Raw genomic sequence first — 19264 nt, forward strand, 5'->3', positions numbered from 1 at the left:
CGCTCCCGCACCCGGAGCGAGCGGGGCGCCTGCAGGGCGCCCTCTTCCCTGCTCCCCTGTCCCCCCTCAGCTCAGCCGCCTCCTCCGCCCTCCCGGCTCCGGCTCCGGGGGCCGCCACGCAGCCGCTCACAGCCCCGCGGGCGGTCACGCACCAAAGTGGGGCGCTCGGTGCAGGCAGAGAGCGGAAAGGACAGGTGCATATAGGAAGGTGTGGGGTGCACCCCCAGACGCCTGCGGTTTCCACTTGCGCCCTCCCCGCCCGGCACCATCCAGGCCAGCGCCTGGCGAGCGAGCCCATCTGTGGCATCCGCGACCGCCCCCCCCCCCCCCACCTCCTCGCCGACCCCGCCCTCCCGGGACCTGCATCCCGCTCCGCCAATCAGCGCGCGCCTGCCTCTCCCCACGTGACCTGGGCGGCAGAGGACCTGCTGCTTCCCGGCGCCGGAGGGATGCGGGCGGCAGAGCGCGAGCGGCGGCGTGGCTGCGGGGCGCCGTGACTTCCCTCCGCCGCCGCCTCGGGCTGCCCTCCGCGGCCCTGGACTCCGGGCCCCCGGGCCCCCGGCTCCCCTGAGCCCCCCGCCCCATGGCCGCAGCTCCCCGCGGCTCCGGAGGGGCTTCTCCGCGGACGCCGCCCGCGCCGCGCCGGGCCGCTGGATGTTGCTGAAAGTCCGGGGACCATGCGCCGCCCCGGCCGCCGCCTCTCCGCCCGCCGCGCCTGCCCCCGCCGCCTGGGCCGCCGCCCGCGGGATGCTCAGTAGCCCGCTGCCCGGCCCCCGCGACCGCCCGTTCCCGACGAGCCCGGAGCCGCTGCGGAGCCGCGCCGACTAGCCATGGGGCCCTGGGAGTCCCCGCGGCCGGGCGGCTGGACGCCGGGCGAGGGCTGGTGCTGGCTGCTGCTGCTGCCCGCGCTGCTGCTCCTGGTCGCCCGCCCCGCCCGGCTCGCGGCGTTCCCCACCTCCCTGAGCGACTGCCAAACGCCCACGGGCTGGAACTGCTCCGGTGAGTCCCGGCGCCCCGGCCCCCGAGCCCCTGGACCCCGCGCCCCGGCTCCGGCCCCTGCATCCCGGACCTGGACCCCGCGTCCGGGCCTCGGACCCCGATCCCCGCACCCCGGTCCCGGCCCGGCCCCTGCACCCCGGCCCCGGACGCTGCACCCTGGCGCCCCGGACCCTGCACCCCGGCCCCAAACCCCACACCCTGGCCTCGGACCCCGCACCCCGGGCAGAGAGCGCGCCTGCCCAGCCCAGAACCGCCACACCTGGCGCGCGCCCAGCCCTCCACTCCCCCGGCCCCGGACCCCGGAGACGCCGCGTCGCCCTCCACCCGGAGGGGCCAGGGAAGCGGTCCCGGGCCTCGGGGAGGGCGGGAGTGGGGAGGGGAAGGGAAGCTCAGGTGTAGGACCCTGAGCATCCTTGCGCCTGAATGCGGACGGCGTGGCTTTGGAGGGAGATGAAGCATGTTGGTCTTGTGGACTCGCTGAAAAGAGCATCCGTCCGTGGGGAAACGCTAAACAAACATTTAATATCGTCAGAGAAAAAAAGTCCAGCTAGAATGAGCTAGAAATAACTTTATGAGCGAGAACCAGCGAGAGAGCAATCCATCAAATGGTGACCGCAGGGGACGCGCTGGTTCCTAGCGAAAGTGCAGTGAGGGGCCCGGTCTCAGGTCCAGGGCAGGTCTGCAGAGTCTAAGCAGCTTGGTTTCCAGACATTCAATTTCTTCCCTTCCTCCCTCCTTCCCTCCTTCCTTCCCTCCCTCCTTCCTTCCCTCCCTCCTTCCCTCCCTCCCTCTTTTCTTCCCTCCCTCTCCTTCCCCCCTCTCTCTTCATCTCTCCTTCTCTCTCTCTCCTCCCTCTTCTCCCACTCTCCCTCCCTCTCTCCCCATCTCTCCTTCCCTCTCTCTCCTCCCCTGTCTCTCCTTGGCTGCAATGACCATGCCTGGGCTCTGCCCCACAGCGCCTGGTGGTGCAGGGAAGTTGAGGGAAGAACCATTCGTGCAAGGGGCTCCCAGGCCGGGCGTGGGCAGCACCGAGCCGGCCAGGCTCACGCGCGACCGTGCAGAGAGCAGGGACCGGGGCTGGGCGCCGCCTCCCTTTCTGAGCGGACCTCCGGGCGGAGCAGTCTCTGCCTTCCCGGGCCCTCGGAGTCTGAGCGGGAGCTGAAGCATCCCGATGACACCGGCCCGCCAGCCAGCTCGCTCGGGTGGAAGTTGCGGCTCCCAGAGCCGGCTTAGCCTTTCGGGGTGACAGCCCTTAGCGCACCACGGGATGGCGGTGCGATTCCTTTGGCATTGTCAGCTCCATTAAGGCGCAGGGTATTGTCCCCTTGGTATGGGCTGTTCTGGCTTTAGCCAGTGAGTATGTCTTTTCCATCCTCCGTGGATGTGACCCTCTGTGGTTCTCTCTGGCCTTGAATGAAGCTGCGTCTGAAGGATGTATGGGAGCTGAAGCGCTGGAACTTGGAGAAGGATGGAATGACCAGCTGTAACTTCCAGGGCGGAAAGCATACAGAGTCCTGGGCTCTTGGGGATCTAAATTACCCGAGGAAAGTCACTGTGCCTCACTGTAGTTTGTGCTTTGCAGATACCGGTTGAGATCTGCAACCCTGCTAGGTGTGGGTCAACAGATTGCTTTTGTTCTGTGAACAGATCCTAAATGTGGCATTTTTCTAAAACTCATCATGTTTTCTGTAACTTACTCGTGCCTGGTTCACGTGTGCATGCATGCCATGTCTGAAAGACGGATTTCCTCTTAGCAGGTGCCCCGGCACTTGTCAGGCACTTGATCATAGGAATATCAAACCAGCTGCAAGATCAATTGTTTGAGGTGTTGATAGCTTTGTAGTCCAACAGGACCAGTTTACTTCGTCCCTAACTAGAGTATTGTTTCAGAGATGGAGGTTGGCAGGGAAGAAATTCATTATCAGCCGGATATCTTAAAGGGATCTGCAGAAGCTAAAGAGAACGGACTGGCTTTCCAGGCAGGTTGTCAAGACCAGGGCACCCCCCCTTCCCCCCGCCCCTACCCCTGTTCACTTATAGACGATCAATCTTCCTCTGGGCCAGACAGACCATCACAGCAAACACTGTGCCTGTTTATCTTTATTATTGGGGCTTTGTTTCCTCTTTGTCTGGAGAAACTCCAAATAAGGGGTTGTTTTAGACCGTAAAGCAAAAGGATGATTGAAGATGGAGCACTGGTGACATGCCATTCGGAGACCATCACAGTTCTCTTTAAAAATGTGGCCTGTGGGGGTCATCAACTATAGTTCACTTAATGAGAAAACAGTAAGGAAGCTGGGAAGCCAGTGTTAAATATCCATTCTGCATTGTTAATGTCAAACCTCGCTAAAATAAAAGAGCACCACAAAAAAAGAAAGAAAAAGAAAAAAGAAAGAAAGAAAGGATATTAAAGAGAAAGGCAATATGAAGGAAAAAAAAAGAAACAAATATTGTTTCCTTAATTAGATTTTTTTTTTTTTTTAGGTTATCAGTAGAATGACCTTGCAATACAGCTGTGGCTGTCCAAATTAAAATTTAGGGTAGTTCTTTTAAAGCCTCAAGATACTACGATGTTTGTCAAAGTCTATAACATTTTGTAATGACTGGGGTGTTCTCTTTACATCTGAGGCTATGACGACAGAGAAAATGATCTCTTCCTCTGTGACACCAACACCTGTAAATTCGATGGGGAGTGCTTAAGGATTGGAGACACTGTGACTTGCGTCTGTCAGTTCAAGGTAAGCCTGATATTTGCATCTTCTCATTCATTGATGGGACTGCCAAGCCAGGATCTCCCTTTACAACTCATCTCCGGGCGATTTATAGCTGTGCCAGCTTAAAGGCAAACTGGCACCGACACAGGCAATGATGTCAGGAAGGCACCATGTATTCAGTTAGTTATCTGTCTTTGAGACATGCATATGCCACAGTTAGACATGCCATGGAGGTCAAAAGCTCAGGTTGTTTCTCTGCTGAGCCAAAGGAAAATCTGTGTCTGTGTCTCTTCCGGCATCATTTTATAAGTCAGCTACTAGGGTACTAGTCAACAGCCAGTGGAAGTGTGGGCTTGTACTTCTTTTCCTTTTTTAGAATGTTTTATTTTTTCCATCACCACTGGTCCCCTCTATGCCCTGTTCCACCCCAACCCATGCAGTTCCCATACTGCTGTCCATGTTCATGAGTTCTCTTTCTCTCTCTCTCTCTCTCTCTCTCTCTCTCTCTCTCTCTCTCTCTCTCTCTCTCTCTTTTCTTTTTTTGCTCAATCCCTCACCCTTTGCCCCAGGAGCTAGCTACCTCCTCTCTATGAGTTTGTCTCTATTATGCTTGGTAGTTCAGTTGTTTGTTACATGCCACATAGGAGTGAAATCATATGGTATCTGTCTGTCTCTGACTGGCTTAATGTCATGTACATTCCCGTTTGATTGGGGCTATCATCTTTGATCATATTGCATTCTCTTTGAATGGTCTTCGGTTTTATTGTCCTGGCAATCTGGCTAAGTGTTTAAATGAACTCCCTGATAATGTGACTTCAAAACTATTGTGTTATTGTAGTTTGGGAAATCATGGAACTTGCTAATATATGTCAATGGGTCATGTGTGCCATATGCAATTATAAATGAATCTCCCAGAAATCCAGAAGAGCACAGATAGCCACAGGTGATTTCATAAGCAGTAGGAAGATGTCCTTTGCAGCATGTTAAAATAAATAAATAAATAAAAAATAAATAAATAAATAAATAAATAAATAAATGCAAATTCAAAGAGAGATATTGCAGCACTGTTGTCATCAAAACTAAATTATCAGTAATTATTAATGATAGAGCTATTAGTGTCATTAGTATAGTCGTCATTTAACAATGCTTCCTACCATGTAAATTATAAACCTTTATTTCTCTCAAAATGTTTACATAATCATACAGACTTTCAAATATCATGCTAATGTCTTATATTCATCTTTTGAGTGTTACTGAATTATTGTAAATACACATGAATTCTCACATAAGGTTCAACCAGGAAATATTTGCATTAATGAAACTATATAGGTAGGATTGGGGGAAACTTTTTTAAGATTGTAAAAGCAATTAAAAAGGATATAGAACAAATAAGAACATTAAACATCAAGCTCAGGTCTAAATGTTTGTTATAGTTGGGTAATATTTAGATTATTGATGCAATTTAAATATTTTAGATTGAATTCAATCTTCCTGTGAGAGAGATAAGAGAATTCACAATTAACTATACTTTGGTTTATAGATAAACTAAAAGCTTCTTGGATATTATTTTCTTCTTTCTAAAAAAAACACCAAAAACAATAAAACTGATACTTGTTAAAGCTCACTACCTCCTGATGGGTGAGCATTGCTATGACCATTCCCTAATCTTTAGACCATTCTATAGTCTTAGAAACATATTTGTGCATATTTAGTATGCATGTGACACCACCCTGCTGGTCTCCAAGCACATTGAACAATGTAATGGCGTTCTTTCAATGAACTACATACTCTCTTAAGAGAGATAGAGCATGAGAATTCTCAATTCAGACTTTCCCCAAATGTTAACTGAAGGGGAAATACAATTGGAGAAGTTATTAAAGACCCACAGAATTTGGAGGATTTCTTCCACTTTCAGTGTGTGATTTCTATAAATGTGTCTTATTTTCATAACCAAGGGTAGCCCTAGAAGGGAGATCATAAACAGTGTAAAATGAATCAAAAAGAATGCTCCTCAAATGGAGAGTGATAATTCTGCACATTCCGAAAAGGGGGAGGGGGAGTGGGGGGCATGGCGAGGAGTCCACAAAATTCTGAAGGACGCACGTTACTAAAGGGGAACGTGCAACTTTCTTATGAAAGGAATGGTGCTCGGTTTTCAGGTTCCACCGAGGGTTTTGGTAAAACCTCTAATAACAAAGAGATTTGTGTTTTTCCTGCATTGTCAGCCAGCTAAATGTGTCATTAAACAGTCCTGGAGTGGAATAGATGGAGGGAGGGATGATGGCAACTTTTAATAGGAAACAGGAAATGTAATTGTTCCTTTCCTACTGTCTGTAGCATTTTAAGTTTATTGCTACATCACTACTGCCATTAGGTTATGCTTTACAATAGTTGTCAGTGTGTCGGGAGAAAAGAGACATTTTCCTGGTGGAATAGACTCTGTGCCCACCAAGACTCTACAATGGCTGAATTGTAGATCAAAGAAAATGAACAAGTTGTACAAAGAATGATAGGTAGGCTATTTTAGGCTAAGAATCTTGAGTCAGGCTTTTCCAATACTTTTCAATGGATTTGAGTGTTTTTATTTAATTCCCTGGTATCTGATAGAGAGATTTCCTGAAAATCTATTGTCCTGTGTACTATCTGAACAATAGAAGGTCAAAATTCTTTCATTCAAATAACATATACACTGACACCTTTTTGGCTGAGAGATAAATTTCAAAGAGGAAGGGGTGTATGTGTATATAATCTATAATGTTTCCCAATTTAGATTTTTATTGGAGCACTAAGGTGAACATACAGTGGCCTTCATTTCTTTAATTTTTATTTTATTTAGTGATATTTATATATTTTATCGAATTGATTGGGGTGACACTGATTAACAAAATTATATAGGTTTCAGATCCATGATTCTACAATACATCCTCTGTATACTGTAAGGTGTGTTCACCCACGTCAAGTCTCCATCCATCCCCATTTATCCCCCTACACCCTCCTCCACCACCCCCCTCCTCTGCCCCCCAACCCCTACAAGTACCACACTGTTGTTCGTGTCCATGAGTTGTTTTTTTTTTTTCTCTTTTATTCCTTCTTTTTGCTCAGTGCCTTCCCCCTTCTCCCTCCCCCAGCTGTCGGCCTGCTCTCTGAAAGGAGCCAGTCAGAGGAAAGACAAGCGCCACATCATTGCCCTCATATGAGGAATCTAATGAACGAGCGAACCAACCAGCGAGATAGAGGCAGACGCGCAGACAGAGAGCCTTCATCTCTCTTCTGATTTGAAATCAGTGCATTCTCCCCTTTAGACAGATTCCAATAGCCCCTTAATCCCAGTGGGAAGGAAACCGAGGAGAGCACCGAACCCTACATACTGTGCCTTTTCCTATGTATACACGCCTCTGGCAGTTTAATTTATAAGCAGGCACAGCAAGTGATGAACAGCAGTGACTAGAATAAAACAGAAAAGTTAAAGCCTAGGCTGTGGTAGAAGTTATGTTCATGTGTGTTCTCTCTCACACACAATGTCTTGGACTGTATTTACCTTGTATCCGAATTGCCAGCATCCCTCCTCTTGCGCTTGAGGCCATTTAGTAAAATAGGGGTTATTTGGACACAAGCACTGGGATACCCTGGCAGTTGAGCTGATAGCCAAGATCCCTACTAAGTGACTAATGGATAGGGAGCCACGGACAAAGGGGTGATTCATACCCGGTGAGATGGCATGGGTGGGTGTGAGCTATTATCACTCTAAGCAGAAAGGCACCCCCTTTAAAAGCAATGACTTGTATTTCAAGAATTTTCAATTTAATATTTTCCAACTGATATTAACTGCTGGTAACTGAAGTCATGGAGGGACTTCTCTTTCTCATTTATTTCTCACAACTGCGTGAAATCATTATTTTCTCTCTTTAAAGGTGAGGAAGTTAAGGCCCATAAATATGTAATAACTTACCACTGAGTGGTGATCCTAAAGCAAGAATGGAGTCCTTTGACACCAAACCAAATATTTTCTTAGAATATTATACATGCAAATAAAAGTAATAGTAATAACTACAAAAGTACACGTTTATTGTGGAGGACTCTTAATGTCAAAAGTAGTTCAACCACCCTGGCCAGTGTGGCTCAGTTGGTTGAGCATTGCCCCATGCACCAAGGGGTCCCCAATTCGATTCCCCTTCTAGGCACATGTCTCAGTTTTGTGCTGGATCCTCAGCAGGGGCATGCAGGAGGCAGCCAATTGGTGTTTCTCTCTCATTGATGTTTCTCTCTCTTTAAAATCAATGAAAACTATTTCTTAAAAAGTAGTACAATTAATTATTAGGTGATGATATGAGTTCCAGAAATGAGTTTCGGTTTCCTGTATCCTACATTCCTATCCATATACCAAGTGGTGTGCTGGTTCATCTGATAAATCATTTGTGGGGAGGAAAATTTAGAGACAATGGAGGGATGGATAGATGAGTGAATAGATGGATAGATGGATGGATTAAAGGAGAAAAGGAAGGAAAGGAAGGAAGGAAGGAATAATGCTGTACAAATGATGATTAATTATCACTTTATAATTTAAAAATATGATGATGCCTTAATGTGTTTTGGATATTACTCACCCAAACATTAAACTTTTTTTAACCTAATAAGCCATGCTTTAGATCTGCAATTATTCCACTTACTAGGACTGCATAACAAGTTTTCCAGAACTTAGTGGCACAAAACAGTGAACAGTATTTTGCTTATGAACCTGTAATTGGACATGGCTTAATGGAGACAGCTCATCTCTTCTCCACTGGCGCTGGCTGAGGGAGGAAGGGGACGGAAAGGTTTGGTTATGCACTCAAGTCTGACTGGCAGCTGGGAGCCTTGGTCCTTTTCTGTGAATTTCTCTGTGTGGACTAGTTTGGTTTTCCTCAGGGCGAGATTTCAAGGGCAAGCATCCAGAGAGAGAGAAAGAACCAGATAGAAGCTGGATCCTTTAATGACTTAGTCTCAGAAGTCACAGAGTCACTATCACCATGGTCACAGGCCTGCTTACTCTTAAAAATCATAAAAATGTTTCTATATACAGAAACATACACAGATCCAGAGACATAGAAGCATGGAACAGACTGTGGAATGTCAGAGGGAAGGCAGGGGTGGGAAAAGGAGGTATACATAATATTTTCAACAATCATTTTTTTTTAATTTAAAAAATAAAATAATTAAAAAAAAATCACTCACAGAGAAGTAAGAGATAACTATGAAATGATCAAAGGGTTGGGCCGTAAGGCAGGCTTTTTCTCTTTTGTAAGAGAAGCACACCAGGTCTAAGAAATCATTCCCAAGCCTGTAACAACTGGGCATGTAGCAGAGTTCACTAACATCTGTGGAGAGCCTTCTACAGCCAGATTCTAGGGGAGGTGCAGACAGTATGTAAAGCAGAAGTTGCGCATCGTTCCTAGATGCTGAAATCTCCGCTCCATGAAATCCTTACTAACCAAACAAGCGATCACGCACACAGAAGCGTCTCACATACACTTTTGTCCATTTATAGCGCAATGAGTTCCACATATTCTAGTGTCAACTCATGAATCTGCCAGTGTGGCGCGTAGCTGCTTTCTCCAGCAATGTGGGCATTTTGGAACAAGACCATTCTACTGAAAAACACATATTTGGGAAATAAACTTAAGAGTCTAAAACATCTTACAAGAAATAGAATCACTGTTTCCCTGAGAGGAAGTTGGTACAACACATACATTTATGGGCCTAACCATCTGGGCCTGAGTCTTATTTCTTCTCTTACCAGCCAACTCTGTAGCCTTCAGCAAGTCACTCACCATCTGAATATGGCCCTTCCTTTTCAACTGAGCAGTATTATGATTACCCCGGAAAAAGCTATTCCAAACAACTTGGCATATTTTAATGTAGCAGTTAGCTTATTCTATGCTAGGCTTCTCCTGTTGTAATTTATTTTTCTAATTTTAGACATGCATGTTTAAGAGTCGATGTGGGATGGTGATGACTCTGCCAGTGAAAACACAAATTGTTTCTATTTCTTTTCATAAGTAAACAGTGCAAAGTGTTTTTAAAACATGACTTTGTTAACCCTCCTGAATGCCCCAATGAACCATTTCAAATGGGGAAACTGAGGTATGAACTTGTTAAATATGTCATCCTTGAGTGCTCTACACAAAGTCCTACACCAGTGGTTGGCAAACTCATTAGTCAACAGAGCCAAATATCAACAGGACAACGATTGAAATTTCTTTTGAGAGCCCAGATTTTTTTAACTTAAACTATATAGGTAGGTACATTGTCATTAACTTAATTAGAGTACTCCTAAGCGGGCCTTTGCTAAAAACTCAAGGGGCCAAAGAGCCGCATGCGGCTCGCAAGCAGCAGTTTGCCAACCACTGACCTATATCAAGGCCGTGAGAGAAATGGGATTGCCTGAGACTGGACATCACTCCTGTGCCTTAGTGATTAGAGTGTGCCCCCTCCGTGTGTGATTCTAATCAGTGAGTGCAAGGCCTGGCTCTAAAGGGCCCACAGCATCTTGTGGTAATCTGCAGCTAAGCTCTCTCCCGCTCCGGGCTCCTCTGCCTTCCGGCATGTGTGTGCAGGGAGCTCGAGCTCAGTTTTTAGCACTGCTCGCATTTGGCATGCCACTCCCCTCAGCCGTGGCATATGAGCACGTTATCGGTTTATTGGATATTTTAAGATGCATGCCAGCCTTGTGGACTAGCACTTGACAGAGAAAATAAACACCTCCCACAGCTCACACCCAGTCCATTCCTACATCTGAGTAATCTGCGGAGGTAGAGAAGAAGGATAAATAGGGAAACAAGGAATCAGAGAGAGGAAACCTGGACCCCAATAATCAATGCCTAAAGGATTGTAACCAGGGCTGGAGGTAGAGATGGCAAGGTAACCAGTGACAAGAATACTAGGACCCTAGCAAGAGACTAACTAGTCCAGTCATCTGCCTGGTTAGGTCTACTGACTATAATACCAGCTGTTTACTTCTTCACAGTGTCTCCTGCACTAGTTCAGGTACCATTGCAGTGTTGGTGCGTCCTCATCAATCTCCTTCAGGTTCTCCTGCCCCTGGTCCTGAACACACCACTTTGTCAAGCTCCCATCATTCACCTGGCCATGCCAATGACATGCGCTCCAGCCCCACTCATTGCATGTCTCCTCAGCACCTCTCACTGGACGATTCAGCTTTCACTGACATGTGCTGTTGCCTTATTTCTTCAGTAAGGATGAAGACGTTCAGTGCTGTGGTTGGTCGATTTTCAGATGTAGGCTAATATACATGTTTATATGTATGTATTTGGAAAACATATGGAAGGCTGCCTTACACATGATGTGTAAGATTTAGTGTAAGGTGACCAGACTTAGTTATTGACCAGAATTAGTTATTGAGTTAAAGATTCTTATTAGCAGAATTTTCAATCAGAACAGTTTGTAAAATATAATCATGTAGACAGACTGAGCCAATAGTGTAACATGGGAAGGAATTATTATAGAGAGTGTTATCCAGAATGACTAAATTAGAAATTGTTGAAATAAAGATTTCTAAAATATGCCATATTTTAAATATTTAAATCACTTTAATAATATTAATTTGCTAAATGAATATGATTTAATGTCTAAATCGCCATATTAGCAATTACTGTGATTCTAATATTAGTGTCATTGAATTTGGATTTACTATTAGGAGAAAAGTATATCACTGTTAGTAAAAAACTATATTTAAGTTTTCATTAGTTGATACAAAATATGGCTAATAAAATGTCTTTTCAGAGAACATTGACTTGTATCATTGTGAAGTGTTAGGATGATTAAGCCAATCTATATATATAATAGCCTAAGCCACCCGTACAACTGAATGGCCAGAACGACTGGTCAACCAGTCGCTATGATGCTCACTGACCACCAGGGGGAAGATGCTCAATGCAGGAGCTGCCCCCTGGTGGTCAGTGTGTTCCCACAGCCATCCCCTTGAGACCTCTCCCCCTGGCTGGCCAACCTCCCGCAATCCCTCCCTCCTTCTGGTGCTCCCCACCCCCACAAATATAAGGTGACCAGACTCTTTTAAAATGCCTCTGGACTCGGGACAAATTGTTAAAAATCGGGATTGTCCCACCGAAAGTGGAACATCTGGTCACCTTACACAAATAAGCCCTGATCTGGGAACCAGAAAGCCAACCTCCCAGGATCCCACCCCTAGCCAACTGGCCCCCTGATAGGCTCAATCTCTGGCCAGGCCTAGGGGCCCCACCCATGCACGAATTTGTGCACCAGGCCTCTAGTGTTACATAAAGGCAAAGAGCAAGAGTTAACTGGTTGATTGTGAGGGAGAAATTACAGATATCATAAGGAAATAGAGTAAATCTCAGGTTTTTATCACCAGATTGTAACTTTATTGAGCATTTCCTCTTTTGTTGCATAAATCCTTGAGTTGAATTTACCTTATGGTAGGGTTTTAGGTTTATTACCATATATATTAAACCTTTCCTAGCCATCTCACTAGATCATTGGTTTGTTGCAAAGTGTTATGCATTTACGACACATTAAAAATCCAAAGATTTTAACAAGAAGTAGAAGACAGCAGAGTGTTTTCACATACCTGTGTATGCCTGACTGGCTCTACTCAGTTTTTGGCATAGGCGAGGTATTTGTAAATAATCATCTTCGTCCTTATATTTGTTGTGATTAAACAATGAAGCACATCTGTAGCAATCATCAGGTGATAATCATCTCTGGCATGGTTAGCAGGCCCGGGATGGCCAAGTACCTCCATGGCCTTAGGCTGTGTTTATATTATGATGAGTGTCCCCTGCAGGTTGCCAAATGTGTACTTCATAATAAGACTGCCGTTAAACTGAACTTTTCTCTTTACGAAATATGTAATAGTCATATTTTTGAATAATCAATAAAGTTTACATGTATTTCAATAGTTGCTAAATTTTTTCCCCTGTATTTCATTTCTCTCAACACTGTATCTACATAGCATCCCCTATCTAATAATATAAAAAATTAAGTGGTAATCCAAGTGTCTTATCAAATATTTGGAAATTTATAAAGATTAAAAATCAACAGAAAATCATGCTAAAGAGTGGCTGAATTCTCTGGCATTTCACTTATACACATTTGCTCTCCAAATATAGTCATTACCTGTTTACTAACAGCTTTCAATACTGTAGCATGTTTTATTTTCCTCACCGAGCCAGATGGGCCATATATCAGAAAAACAGTACTCTACAGTATTGGTAATATCTGTTGCTATCTCTTTTTAGTATTGCTTGTCTGATCACTTTGCTCGAACTGCCCGATCAATTTAGAAGGCTCCTTTTCAATCTGAATCAAAGGACGGGCTGGCTGACGTGGCATTGCTTTGTGTGCCTTTGAATGATTCCCTCACAAGGTCAAAGACGATGGGAGGACCACTGAGAAGGAAGACAGGCGCTTTCTGCTGTAAATGCATTTTCCTGTTCCCGAAGTCGGAGCTGTCTGACCCAGTACTAACCAAGGCGCCCCTCTCTGTGTCCCCCCCAGTGCAACAACGACTATGTGCCCGTGTGCGGCTCCAACGGGGAGAGCTTCCAGAACGAGTGCTTCCTGCGCCAGGCGGCCTGCAAGCAGCAGAGCGAGATCCTCGTGGCGGCCGAAGGCTCCTGCGCCACCGGTAGGCCCGTGACCCTGACGGCTCCCCGCACCTTTTGGAGGGTTCCCCATCCCCAAACCATGTCCTGCTTTCTGTTGTTATCTTCAGACTCTACATTGGCTAGATAAGCCTCTATTTCTTTGCACAAAGATACATTATTCTCAGTCTGTGCCTTTTTGCATTTCAAATCATTTCCGGAAGAGAAAATCTACCATCAGGATGTTAGTAGATTTTATTGTTTTTAATTGATCTTTTTGTTGAAGGTATTATGGATGTCCCCCTTGCCTCCCTCATTGACCCCCTATGCCCCACGCCCGCCCCCTCCGCAACCCTCCCCAGCATGGTGATACTGGTAGATTTTAATACATATGTGATTCAACGAAGTGCAGACAGTTGACTAATATAATTAAAAATCTAGATTGAGCACCCCGGTTCAAATATACAGACACCTATCTATTCGGATACATTTGTATGTTTTGGGCAATAGCATCTTCTGCTGGATTTGGGTTTGGAAGGCAAGATGATGCTAATGTTAGCAGCTCTGCCAAATGCCCTCAAGCCATTGAGTAGCTTATTTTGGAGACTGGACTGGTGGTGGACATTCCTTCTGATGGCCCTGTCTTCCCTGACACAGGCAGCCTGGGACACACAGCGCCCTGAGCTACAGTGTGAAAAACACTGTACAGAAAGTGAGGGGAAGAATAACTTACAAAGTCACAGATGATGCTCTTTAGCTTGTCAGGTCTCCCTTTTGTGTGCGGTGGCTCTCAGAGCTGACCAGCACTGCAGGCAGGGAAAACACCCCACCATTGAGCAGAGCTGACTCCCTAAAGCAGTGCCTACAGTGGAGCCACGTTTGCACAGTAGCTGTGAGACAATGAAATCACACGCTTGGTAGTTGTCTTGTGGTAGTTGTCCTTAAAGGCAAATATGCATCTTTCTGGAAAGTCAACATTTCTGAGGATGATAGAGGCATGGCCAGGGGAAAAATAATATTGCTATAAAATATTTATGAACTTCCTTTGAAGATGCAATCATGGAATAGTACCAGGAGAAGTCTAGTGTCTTGAAAATACCTCTTGGATAACAGGTATTTCCATTCTAGGGAACTGTTAACAGTTGTGTGCATGCTGGCTGGGGCAGGGTGGTAAATGAGAAAAAAGAAGGTCGCATTCTTTAAAAGCTTCTCTTAAGCCTATCGTTGATCGATTGTTAGTAATTGATAATGTTCTGATATTGCACTGGTGACTCCCAAAGTTTCTGAGAATTAGCAGGAGAGAGAAGCATCCATCCTCAGGGAGAGGAATGTAGGTTTTCTGTTTTGGGTTTTAATTTCTAAGTAGTTTTTCTCCTCCGGGATTCTGTGCCTCACGATGTGAATGTCCTTTTGGAAGAGTGACTGGGCTATAGGGGACGGGGACTGGACTAGTCGGTGCTGCACTCACTTCTTCTCCAGAGCAAACCGATCGTTGCCATCCACCTGTGAGTGGAAGTGACAGCAAAAAGTGAGAGTTATTGGACCACCTTCCCCAGGAGGAGAGGAAGAGGATCAATATGCTGCTCTCAGAGCAGGGCTGGGGGAGCTAGACAGGAAGGCACAGAGCAAACAAACTATGAAAAATCAACCCATCTCCCATGTCTGATGAAGAAAAAGTGAAAATAAGACACAGGGCAAATGGAATAGACAAAGAGAAGAGGAAGTAACAGCTGACTCCTGGAAGCCAAGTCCCATGTAGTCCAATACCAGCAAGGACTAAGGGAGATGTCTGCTTATTCAGGACCATATAGGACAGCTGTCCTGACAGCAGCCAGGTGAGAACCAGGGGACAGTCCTCCTAAGGAGCACTCATGAAACTACGAGCATGGCTAACAACGTAACAAAATCTCTCTCACCTGCCAGCCTCGGAGTTCTTGTCGGTGGCATGTGCAGTTGCATTCTTCTGATTCATTCAGATCTCCCCATTCTGGTCCCTTCTGTGTTGGTTCATACTATGAAAATAAACACCTATCCATGCAGAAAACTTACTCACAGTGGATTCTCCAACCCTAGCCCATTCATAGCCTTAGATTTCTCCAGGATTTAATTAGCAAGCCAGGGCTGCTGAACACCTCTTCCATGGACTTGTAAATCTGAAAGGGCTTTGATCTGGATAGTGACGGAGGGACCAAAGTAGCTTTGATTAACCAGATCTGACTCTAAATAAATTGGAATTCTGACTTTCAGTCTAAAGGAGATCCGCATTCTCTTCTTGGTGGATTTTCCATTTATTTCCTAATGCTGTTTGACACTGAGTGGAGGGGGCCAGATGTGGTCTCCAGGAATAAAAGGCAGTAAGTGATGTAGCTGCATCTTCATCACACCGGGGTGGTGGGCAGAAATAGGTTTACAGTCATGCGCATGCAGAAACACCAGTAAGAAAGCTAATTAATAAGCCTAACCTTCATGTCGTTTTCCATAGGAGCAACTGTAAATCTACTTCTGCCCATCTCTTATTTCATTGAACGTAAACATAATTTTTGGTCCAGAAAATGGTTTTCTGTCAGGCAGTCTGGTCCACAGCCTCCCTGTCTATTTCACTTTTTTTTTTTTGCCTTAAAAGAAATGCATTGAGTAGGAGCCCAAATTCAAGTCCAACCACATGCCTTTTTTCTTAGGTGTTTCTGTCTCACTAATAACGTTTTAGTGGCTAACTTACCTCTTGTTTGCCAAAATGACTCATCTTACAGTAATCATTAAAGCTTTCCATCACTAGTTCATAATGATGCCATGAACTTCAGTGACTGTTTTTAAAATCTGTTGTTCCTTTCTTTCCTACATACTCAATATGGGTCAAATCAAATGCAAATTAGCTTATGAACCAAACTGCATGAATTTTTTGAAACATACACGGCAAATACAAGCCAAAATTCTACTGCCATTTTCTTGATTTCCCCCCAGCAACGTATATTTATAAGGAAACCTATAGATGAATAGGCAATATGTTTACTCAAAAATTTAATTATTTATTGTGTTTCAGATGCAAGGTAAGCATTTACAATATGATATTGTGTAGTAAGTCTCAGAATAGCCCAATGGGATACACTTTTACTATAGCCATTGAATAGAGGATGAATAAGCTTAGGAAGGTTGAATAACATTCCTTATGTCATCTAGTGAGTAACATTCTGATGTTTGGAGCTTGAAATCCTTAAGCTTTCACACATTTCCTCGTATATCCATGTAAGGATGGAAAGCTAAACAATATATGGGCCTTGAATTAAAGAAGCGTATGGTCTAGTGGGAAAAGAATAAGGAACTGTACACATTCAATTAAAGCACAGGTAAAATGTATTAGTGCTGAAATCATATAACCTGTTGTTAGCCCCTGATGATTGTAAGTAGTAATATTGAACTAAGCTTTCAAATTCATTTAAATAAAATTGGTTAAAATTTTACTTGGGAAGGTATACAAAGAGGAGATTTGCTAAGCACTGTCCCGTCCAAAAGTGATGGTGCCATGGCTTCTGGCTATCAGTTAAGTGGACAGGACTGTTCTACTCTGGAGATAAATGCTTCAGCCTTTTTTGATCTGTTGCCATTAAACAGTCAGATTATATGATTACCCAAAGAACTGGTATGCATATATGCATAACACATGTCCCTGGAAGGCCTGAAGGTGGGGGGATGTGGTGGAGAGGGCCAATGGGAGAAAGAAAGGGGACATTTGTAATACTTTCATCAGTAAAGATGAAATTTTTAAAAATCCTTATTTTCTATACTTACTACAAAGGGTTTTTATTCTAAAGTAGAGGCCCAGTGCACAAAATTCATGATCGGGGTTTGGGAGACATCCCTCAGCCCAGCCTGAACCCTCTCGCAATTGAGCAATTGAGGATCTCTTGGGGGATATCTGACTGCCGTTTTAGGCCCAATTCCATGATTGCCTCATCGCCCTTAACCACTCTGCCTGTCTGCCTGATCGCCCCTAACCCCTCTGCCTGCCTGCCTGATTGCCCCTAACCCCTCTGCCTGCCTGCCTGATTGCCCCAACTGCCTCTGCCTCAGCCCCTGCTGCTGCGGCTTCATCCGGAAGGTCATCCGGAAGGTCATTTTGCTGTCTGGTCTAATTAGCACATTACACTTTTATTATTATAGTTTTACCAACTAGCTTATCTTTCAAGAAAGGATATGATGTCCCAGAAACACGAGCCTTAGTCACATTAGCAGTTAATTAAAAATGACATTTTATACTGTTAGATCCTGTGAATTTCATTAATACGAGTTCCCACCAAGGCTGGCAATTCCAACTACTGCTTCTTCATGGCTTACTAATGCGTAACTTGCCAAGGAAGGCTGTTGAGGAGGCATCCATTTTCCATATGTGTCAGCCTTCTGTGGATTTTCATCCACTCTGCTTATTTCTGTGCAGTGCCTCTTCATAAGGTGTCATGGTGGCAAGTTTTATTTTCATTAGAACAAAACATCAACCACAAATTTATAGAAGTGGCATTTGATATAGGTCTTAAACTCTGATGAAGATTTCTGTGTGAGATGAGGGCGTATCAGGCAGAGAATACCAGTACTAGTCTTATTCCCAGTATTAATATCAAAGGTACATAACTCAGTGCATTTAGTATGGAGGTAGAAGGAAGACAATGTCTATATACTTAACAGGTGGGAGCAGATGGAATCTCAGTGCTGTTGACTCCAACTAGAAAATTGCGTGCTTCTGGGAACTGTCAGAAATAGACAGCTCTGACCAGCTGTAATTATGTAGGAAGGAGGGGAGAGAAGGAATGGAAAAAGGAAAATGCAGAAGAGAGATTGTTTCTTATTGCGAGCACCACCTAGGGTATATTGAGTTTTAAGCACAAACACAAAGTTAATGTCACTCTTCCACTGATTTCAAAAACAAGGAATGCTGTTGGTGGCTGATAGATTCATTCACAATTGTGGCATTTGGAATACATATTAACATTTATATAAAAAGAGATTTATGTTTAAACTGTTTTTTCTCTTTGTGCATATGCAATTTACAAGAATATAAAGCTTAATTATGATTTTACTTGCTACATGTCTTAGACTATGTAAATGCTAAATCTCAGTGATTGTCATAAGCATCTCATTTTCAAACTTTTTGTTTTTGTTAATGCCACCAGATTTATCCTGATTAAAATTAAAATGAGAGAGTCTTACATAGTCAAGTTTAGGAATTATTTTAAAACTAGATAATCCTTTTTAAATAAAATTTAAGTATGAAAGTAATAGAGAATTTATTTTATAAGTTGTGCTATAGAAATTTAATCAATGTGAATACACGTTTTCAGATTAAATAATAGTAATTTCCTCAATTATATTACTGTCTTAGTGAAGAAAGGAAACATGAACTAAAAAAAAAAAATGTCGTAAATAGTTTTAAATATGTTTTTCAAGCAAAAATAAAATATTTCTTTCTTCCTCCCAGATGCAGGATCCGGATCTGGAGATGGAGGTAGGAGTTGCCTGTTTACATATTTGAAGACTTTCATGTGAATATTATTTGTGCTTGTTTACTTATATATTTGCTATTATAAATATTTGAAAGGAATTTAGAAGTTGCATTTTAGTAAAGGAGAAAACAAAAATATATCATTATCCTTAATAAGTAAGTATATATACTATGTAAGTTATTTAGTATATTTAGGAATTATACTTAAGAATGCTATCTCTAGCTAATCCTTATTGTTTGCTTATTTGTTTGTGTCTGAGTTATCTTTGAGATATACATATGCATGTCAAAACTAACTGAAAGAAGATAAGTATACTTGTCAAGGCAAAAAGAACTCATGAAAAAATAATTTAAATAATTGTTTTTTATAATATTGCTACTAATTACCAGGTATTAATATTAGCACATATATAACTACCTTGTAAACAGGGTTGACATTA

At 44.0% G+C, this 19264-nt stretch overlaps 1 protein-coding gene across 1 annotated transcript in view; it reads left to right on the forward strand.

Annotated features, from left to right (window-relative positions):
• Positions 1-416: 416 nt before the first annotated feature.
• The window catches only part of TMEFF2 (transmembrane protein with EGF like and two follistatin like domains 2), a 227671-nt gene continuing 208823 nt past the window's right edge, over positions 417-19264 (forward strand). Inside the window, exons 1-4 of the mRNA XM_036421949.2 lie at positions 417-999; positions 3628-3737; positions 13248-13377; positions 18801-18827. Of these exons, the coding sequence (XP_036277842.1) occupies positions 831-999; positions 3628-3737; positions 13248-13377; positions 18801-18827 (436 nt within the window). The 5' untranslated portion in view covers positions 417-830. The remainder of the gene's footprint in view (positions 1000-3627; positions 3738-13247; positions 13378-18800; positions 18828-19264) is intronic.

Source organism: Pipistrellus kuhlii, unplaced genomic scaffold, assembly GCF_014108245.1.
Source record: "Pipistrellus kuhlii isolate mPipKuh1 unplaced genomic scaffold, mPipKuh1.p scaffold_m20_p_7, whole genome shotgun sequence".
Taxonomy (NCBI): Eukaryota; Metazoa; Chordata; class Mammalia; order Chiroptera; family Vespertilionidae; genus Pipistrellus; species Pipistrellus kuhlii.